The sequence below is a fragment of the Lotus japonicus genome, chromosome 5, assembly GCF_012489685.1.
Source record: "Lotus japonicus ecotype B-129 chromosome 5, LjGifu_v1.2".
Lineage (NCBI taxonomy): Eukaryota > Viridiplantae > Streptophyta > Magnoliopsida > Fabales > Fabaceae > Lotus > Lotus japonicus.
Genome location: NC_080045.1, coordinates 25,312,168 through 25,320,812, shown reverse-complemented (window position 1 = coordinate 25,320,812; position 8,645 = coordinate 25,312,168). Strand labels below are relative to the sequence as shown.

Below are 8,645 nucleotides of genomic sequence, written 5' to 3'. Positions count from 1 at the left end.
CGTTAAGCCCCAAACCACCACCATCGCCCAATGCTCATCCATAACCGCAACCGCCGACTACAGCCGCCGAGCTCCGACGGAATTTGATCGCCGTACGGTGAAGCTGCCGGAGGCGTTTTCTAAAAACTCTACGTGCTCGGCACCTGTCACGTCTCCGAGGTAAAGTTGCGGACTAATTTCTGGTTTCGTCATTTGCAATTTCTCACCGTTGATCTTCAACTTCAAGAATCAGTGTAGCAAAGTTGTTGATAGTTTTTTCCTCATCTGAGTTTTCTACATTATTTTCAATTACAATTGATGACAGAATTAGAGCTTAACATTTATGCTCAACTTTACTATGTTGAGCGCTTCTTTGCTGATTTCATACTGTATTTCATTTGATTGATCAGGGTTCATGGAGTTCCTCTTTGCATTTTGAGTTCCCATGCATGTAGAGTACAAAAGAGCGAGTAATAAGGTTACAATTGTGTTCACACAGTCACATACACTCTTTTTGCATTAATTTAGTTATTTATATTCAATTACGAGATGATGCTACATAATTTGTAAGCAATGGAACTATTACATGAGATGTTGCAACTCTAGATAGATACTAACAATCATGGTGATCAATCAGAGTTGTTAAAGGTTGGATTTTTTTAAAGTTAAGGCTAGTGGGTAGGTAGAAGGTTTTGGTTGGCAAGAGAGTGAGCTTTTTGACAAAAGATAGAGAACGGATGAGAGAGATTTGGAAGGCAATGGTTTTGAAGTGTAGGGAGCTGTGGTAGATGAGATGCATTATATAGAAGGATAGAAAAATGGTTGGGAGTGGTGTGTAGGTTTAATCATTGCTTTAAGTCAGCAAAGTTCAGTTATCTCGAATTGATCATGGCGTTTGCCCCTCAAATAAAATGACAGTGCTTGTTAGATCCAATACCTTGAATTGGCTTCTCACCAATTGTTTCTTAATTAAATTGAATAAAGCAGGAACTGTCTGTATCTTGGTTTAGGAAGCTGCCATTGATTTTAACTCTGCAGTAGGATCTCTTTGCTTTTATCTGTTTTTGTTATGATAAGTTCTTATGCTCCAATGTCAGTAGCTTTACAAGCTGATAATATATAATTACATGTAATTCATATGGTTTGATTTAATTTTAGTTTTAATGATGGGCTATGGCTATACTGAATGTGATTGTGATTGTTACCTTTTGTTTTCTTATGTTGTCTGTCCCCAACTCAGCTATCAAGTAACATGTCTGAGAATCATCCACTTCAGGCCTTGTTTCATAACATTGATCATGTCTCGAATTTCGTTCAACACCATCTCTCCAATTTGGTAGGACTTCAAGTTCAGTCCTCAGGACCCTCTGGTAGAGGCTCTCTTTTCTCTATCTCTTCCTCCATCAAAGCCCCACTTGCAAAATTAACATCTTCTGTACAACCTGGTGATAACATCCTCAAGGTATCCATCGACAATGACTGTTGCAACCTTAAGTTTCTAAACTTTTATCATGGCTATTTGGGTTGTGTCTGCGAGCGTGATTTTGTTATTGGTTCTTTGGGCTTCTGAACTAAAATCTACTGTTGCTTATGTTCCATTGGAATTTGAATTGTTTTTCTTATAAGATGTATATTGTAGTTCATGCTTTGCTTAGCTGTGATAAAATTGACATTTTTCTTTAGTTATTATTTCCATATGGTGATTATGGGTTAGATCTTCTTGTATCCTTTTTCTGTAATCAGCAGGACAAACATTCTCATAGCAGAGTGAATAATAAATTTGGCTTCTTGGAAAGAATTTCATGCAGAATTTCTGGGGCTTTCTTTTCATAATAAACTAGTTTAGTTTACTAAGTTTCTCTCTCGCAATGCTTGTCAAATTGGACCCTCAACGCTTTCTTTTGCTGGTTAATAGTGAATTTATCATTTTTATTGGGAGGGTGGGATGTAAAGCAGAACTTCAAACTTATTATTACTGATTTTTGGTGGTGAATGGTGATATAGGAATTTGATACCTATTTCTTATATAGTATGGTATTCTCTGTCACTAACTTGGTTTCTATGTAGGAAACCAAATAATACATTAGCTTTTTATTTATTTTCCTTTTATGTTTGATTTTACTTGTATTTCATTTGATTGATCAAGAGTTCATGGAGTTCCTCTTTTGCATTTTGAGTTCCCAAGCTACTATCTATGTAGAGTACAAAAGAGCGAGTAATAAGGGGGAGAGTGTGTTCACGCTACATAATTTTTGAGAATGGAGCTATTGCAGGAGATGTTGCAACTCTAGAATCTAGATACTCACAATCATGGTGATCAATCAGAGTTGTCAAAGGTTGGATTTTTTTCAAGGTAAGGCTAATGGGTTGGTAGAAGGTTTTGGTTAGTAAAAGAGTGAGCTTTAAAACAACAGAGAGAGAATGGATGAGACTCATGAGAGAGAAAAGGGTTGGTAGTAGTGTGTAGGTTCGTTCAGTCATGGCTTTATGTCAGCAAAGATCAGTTATTTTGATCATAAATTTTTCGACTCATATAAAATAACACTGCTGGTTAGATTCATTACCTTGAATTGGCTTCTCACCCATTTTTTCTTAATTAAATTGAAGAAAGTAGTTAACTTTTTGTATCTTGGTTCAGGAAGCTGCCATTGATTTTTACTCTGCAGTAGGATCTCTCTGCTTTTATCTGTCTTTGTTATGATAAGTTCTTATGCTCCAATGTCAGTAATAATATATAATTACATGTAATTCATATGGTTTGATTTTAATTTTTGTTTTAATGATGGGCTATGGCTATTGTTGAAAACCTAAACTGAATCTGAAATCTCATCTGAAATTGTTATTCATTCAAAGGTGAAGATTACAAGTGTAGCTATCAGTATTTATAGAAAGTGTAGAGGCTTGTTGAACAAGCTAACCTAACCGACTAACTAACTCTGTTAACTAACAGTAACAGTTAACTAACCCAACTGATTCAGTTACAAACTGAACAGTTATAACAACCTTCTAACTAATCACAGTGTTTAACAGAAGCAGATTGCTTTACTCTCTAATAGCTATGCTGAATGTGGTTGTGATTGTTACTTTTTGTTCGCTTATGTTGTCTGTCCCCAACTCAGATATCAGGTAACATGTCTGAGAATCATCCACTTCAGGCCTTGTTTCATAGCATTGAGCATGTCTCGAATTTCGTTCAACACCATCTCTCCAATTTGGTCGGACTTCAAGTTCAGTCATCTGGACCCTCTGGTAGAGGCTCTCTTTTCTCCATCTCTTCCTCCATCGAAGCCCCACTTGCAAAAACAACATCGTCTGTACAACCTGGTGATAACATCCTCCAGGTATCCATCATCAATGACTGTTGCAACCTTAAATTTCTAAACTTTTATCATGGCTATTGTACTGTGTGTGCGAGCGTGGTTTTGTTATTGGTTCTTTGGGCTTCTGAACTAAAATCAACTGTTGCTTATCTTCCATTGGAATTTGATTTGTTTTTCTTATAAAATGTATATTGTAGTTCATGCTTTGCTTAGCTGTGATAAAATTGACATTTTTCTTTAGTTATTATATGGTGTTAATGGGTTAGATCTCCTTTGTATAAGGCAGGACAAACATTCTCAGAGTGAATTAATAAATTTGGCTTCTTGGAAAGAATTTCAGGCAGAACTTTAGGGCCTTTCTTTTCATTATAAACTAGGTTAGTTTGCTAAGTTTCTCTCTCACAATGCCTGCCAAATTGGACCCTAAATGCTTTCTTTTGCTGGTTAATAGTGAATTTATCATTTTTATTGGGAGGGTGGGAGGTAAAGCAGAACATCAAACTTATGATTACTTCTTTTTGGTGGTGAATGGTGATATAGGAAGTTTAATACCTATTTCTTACATAGTATGGTATTTTCTGTCACTAACTTGGTTTCTATGTAGGAAACCAAATGATACATTAGCTTTTTATTTATTTTTCCTTTTATGTTTGATTTTATTTGTAATCTAAATGTTGCTTAATCTGAATCATCATGAATAAAGGTTTCTATAGTGAAGGATATCTGGACAATTATAGTTGAGGAAAGGACATTGCAGTAGCACATAAAAAATATCCTACGACCTACAGTTACCAATTGTTTAAATGTTTCAAAGTTTAAGTGCATTTTACCATATCTATTGTGATATATATAAAGTTAGTGATTCTTTGTAATCCTATTAGGGAATTTGTGTTTAGTCAAATAAGTCATTAATCATGTATTCAGATATCCAGAGTTTTTTTATGCTTACGAAATGTTTTGATTGGCTTAACTTTCATCAGTTTTGTTTCTATAGGGAAAGTCTGCTCCCCCCGTGACTAAAGAAGAGCTTGGGAGGGCAACATGGACTTTTCTTCACACTCTTGCTGCTCAGGTTTTGTCATTACTGATACTATTGTTTCCCTATTTCTTTCAATCATGTAGTTTTATCACGTAAATTGTTCTTACCTGTTGCATAAGGATCACGGTATTTTATCTTAGAAGGGAACGAATAGATTAGTGAGTAGTGATAATTTTCTCCCCTTGTTAATTGCTTCATGACATTGCTTGTTAATTGCTTCACATGGGATGTTCTTTTAACTTTAAAGAGATTTTACTTTGTACTTCTTGTAAAATACTTCCATATCTTTGAACCTTTTATTCCTTTCATTCCCACAGCCAAGATAGTCGATTACTAGTTCTTTTATGTCACTGACTTTCAACGCATCAACTCTTTACATGTTGTTGCTTTCATCTACAAAGTAAATGTTTTGTTTTCTGCTAATGGTGTCATACCCTAGTTGAGTCCCGCATAGTAAATTTATAGTTTGCATTTTTTACAAATGAGGATGTTCAGAAGGTGAAATAAAGTAATTATTTTCTTATTCACGTGGTAAGCGGGTTTGGCTTTGATGTCTTATTATCTTACTGAAACAACAAAATGTCAAATTTGATGTTTTCTTGGTTTCAATTTTCAGTATCCAGATAATCCTACAAGACAGCAGAAGAAGGATGTCAAAGAACTTGTAATTTCTTTCCCTCTTTTATCCCTTATTATAAATGATAGAAGTTTGAACTCACTATGGTCTTATTTGAGTCTTATTGTAATTGGTAGGAGAAACCCTTGCAGTTGAATTAATATTGTGGTCTTTTGTTACAAAACTATGATGCCTGATTTATGGTTTATTTTGTTATAAGACTATATTTGATGTTGACAATAAGTACATCAGAGAAATGGTCAAGTTTCGTTTTTCCCCGCCTTAAATTAATATTTTCCTTCATTTAATAAAATACGAAGATAGTTATTGAGCTATAAATATGACTGGTCCAATATGTGCTTGACATTTAGCCACGTTCTAAACATTGTTCTTACACTAATGAATGCTCACGGATGGCTATAAACCATATAGTATACTATGTCAAGATCAGTGTTATTAAAAGGAACTGGACATATGGCCAGTCTGATCATGGGTATGGATCGTTTTTGTAATCAGACCGGATCAAATGTCATCAAACCGGCTTTGAATCGGTCAAAAACGGCGACCCCGTGTTGCCTTGGCCTCCGTAGACCTGGTGTTGACTCAGTCCGGCAGCCCTAAAAGTTCAAAAGTTATAAAAAGTTCAAATTTTCTCTAGCTGGGATCGAACCTTGCAGCCCTAGAAGCAAATTGTGATTGCTACGCCACTTTGTTGTTTAGTTATATAAGTGCACATTTTAGTATTTGTAACTATTTTAATTAAATATTAAAGATATTTAAATAAAAGCATATCAAAAAATAAATTTCGAAATATTATATTTACAAGACTGGTCCAACCAATGGCTCACTGGTTGGACCAGTGACCCAACTTCGTAATAGTAATACACTGACTGAGTTGACAACTGATTCGAGTTTTGTAACACTGGTTAAAATTTTCATCCATGTGGTAGTAGTATATGCATTGTGTTATCCTTGTAGACTTTAAGGAACTTGTTGTAACAGACTTTATTTGGAATACAGGTACAGATCTTGTCGCGATTGTACCCTTGCAAGGAATGCGCAGATCACTTTAAAGAAGTTCTTAGGTATGTTAATTTCTCACTCGTCATGCCGTAGTTGATAATCTGTTAATAGAATGTTTTGTCTTGGTTTTGCTTCCCTTCTATTTTATCATTTAAAATTCCATTTTCTATTCAGATGGTCAAACTATCTGTATATAAATTTTAATTTAGTATTAATTTAGACAACATATAATGAATTAGGTCGAAATTGTGAAGTCATTACTAGATGGATTATGGTAAACCTACTGGAAGTTTGAACATTGGCAATTATTAATGGGTATTAAGTATTAAGTACTAACTCAAAGTGTTTGATTTCTCTTATATATAGCATTTTACCTGTCAACAACGACTTCAGACTTCTTGTTTTTGCTTCAACCGAATAAAATCTAGCAAGTCAACCAGATCATCCATAAACCGATCTCATTTCATCATTCCCTATAATTTTTATCAAGTGCAGTTTAGTCTTTGTGTTTTTGTTTTCTAACAAGGCCCATTGGGAACAATACAAAGTAGTAAAGATAGACCGATGTCCGATGATATCACTTACTTTAAGCATATTCAAATTCCCACATATTGGCTCTATTCACAAACATTAAAGTGTTTTCTGAACTAATATGCATTTCTCAACTATTTTTTGAGCTGGCATAAGTTCCACTTGTTGCACCACTGAGTAGTTTAAAGTTTCTATTCTACATGACCTCTATTGTGTGCTTCTTGATATGTTTGGCAGAGCAAATCCTGTACAGGCTGAGTCGCATGCTCAATTTTCTCATTGGCTATGTCATGTGCATAATGTTGTCAATAGAAGGTAAGTTCTGTCTGTTGTGTTTCGTAAGATTTTATTGTTGACTGTAATCACCGTTTCTTGGGGCTTGGTGGCCACTTATAGCATGATAATGGGTATGTCTTGTTAAAACTTCTCTGATTTTCTAGAATACTGACAACTATCTTTCTTGAAGGGTGAAATCTTCAACAAATATTCCTTTTTTAAATTTATTTTATTACAAGTTTCCTGGCGTACACTAGTTGAAATGTCCTTGTTATGTTCATAGCTATAGAACAAATGCTTCTTCTAATATATATCTCACAAACTGATAGGTTTTGTCAAAAACATTGTTTCATTTTTTGTTGTAATATCTCAGACATAAAACCACGCATGAGCCTCAACTTAAACACTTAAGCTTTTGAACGAATTGGCTTTTGACATACTCCCTCCGTTTCAATATAACTGTCCACTTAGTAAAGATGCACACATATTAAGAATGCAATAAATTTTGTTAACTTTTTAAAATATTATATGTACTTTCCTATTTTACCCTATAAAATGCATTATTATCTCTCATCATTTATTTTACTTATATGGGCATTATATAGAAAAACACCAATTAATGCTTCATTGGAATTATAAGTGGATAATTATTATGAAACAATTTTTTTTTTCTCTAAGTTGATAGTTATTTAGAAATGGATGGAATAGTATTTTAGCCTCTGACAAGGTGGTCATGATTTTGATCCTTCCTTACCCATTCTCATAAATGAAGTTGAATTTCACCCCAAGGTAAAACCGGCTTGTGTATGATCCATGCATCAAGCCCAAAAGTTTTTTTGCGTGAGGGAGGGAGTGTATTAAATACACTCCGTTCCAGAAAGTTTGTTGTTTTGCACAATTTTTCAATATCCCAAAATGTTTGTTGTTTTAAAAAACCAATGCATTTTTTGCTAATTTTTTCCACCTATACCCTCATTTAATACATTTTCTCTCACTTATCACCTTTCATATTAACCAATCACAACTCTTCTCTATTAATTACATTCTTTTCTATCTAATTATAATTTAATAGTTGCACATCATACTAGTAAAATTAAATAAGGGTAATGTAGTCAAATTATACTATAAATAATTACTTTCTTACTCTTTGTGCTACAACCTTAAACTATAAACTTTCTGGAACGGAGGGAGTATAAAACTATAATTAGTGAGACTCCATTAATAACTAGAACCTTTTGGGGGTTTGGTCCTTGACAGTTTATTCTAAAGTAGCTGATGCTTTCAGCTTTAGCAAACTAACTAGTGCTGTTATTACTGATTCACACGATGCTTTAAACAGCCTTGGCAAACCGGTATTTCCCTGCGAAAGAGTTGATGCAAGGTGGGGCAAACTGGAGTGTGAGCAGAAAGCATGTGAAATTATTGGAAGCACATCATTTTTTGGGAAGATTTAGCAGAATTTTATTTCAACAATGACAGCTGCATATATCATGTGAAGTATGTCCTGCATTTGGATATTGCTATGAGTAGATATGTGCAGATATTCCCATTAGCCATTTTTTTAGTATTATTCTTAATTTATTAAATTTTCGCGTACCTTAACCCAATTTTAGAAATTTATTTTTTGTATGCGCCCGTTTGGATTGCCGTCTGCCATGCCGCAAACATTAAAACTTACATCCCAACGCATCAACAGAAAAATAGGTTTTTGCTACGTCAACTCAATTGTGGATCTGCTTGAGTTCAACGGCAAACCAATAGGTATATTCTCAATGATTTATAGCTATAGCTATAGCATGGATCCTCATATGGTTTTGGATGAGAACCTAATGGTTAGAAACTAATGGCTGCTTTTGCGTAC

General features: G+C 34.4%; 1 protein-coding gene across 5 annotated transcripts; it reads left to right on the top strand.

The window, feature by feature from the left end:
* LOC130720250 (FAD-linked sulfhydryl oxidase ERV1-like) lies at window positions 1-8,386 on the top strand. Of its 5 annotated transcripts, none has more exons than XM_057570876.1 (9): window positions 1-159; window positions 390-457; window positions 1,256-1,441; window positions 3,099-3,320; window positions 4,294-4,371; window positions 4,955-5,002; window positions 5,975-6,039; window positions 6,746-6,823; window positions 8,124-8,386. In XM_057570876.1, the coding sequence occupies exons 2-9, from the start codon at window positions 425-427 to the stop codon at window positions 8,236-8,238; spliced, it is 825 nt and encodes a 274-aa protein (XP_057426859.1). In that variant the 5' UTR covers window positions 1-159; window positions 390-424; the 3' UTR covers window positions 8,239-8,386. The 5 variants fall into 5 exon arrangements, with proteins under 5 accessions (XP_057426859.1, XP_057426860.1, XP_057426858.1 ...); XM_057570877.1 differs by having other exon boundaries at window positions 1,220-1,441; window positions 3,135-3,320; XM_057570875.1 differs by having other exon boundaries at window positions 1,220-1,441.
* Window positions 8,387-8,645: the final 259 nt, after the last annotated feature.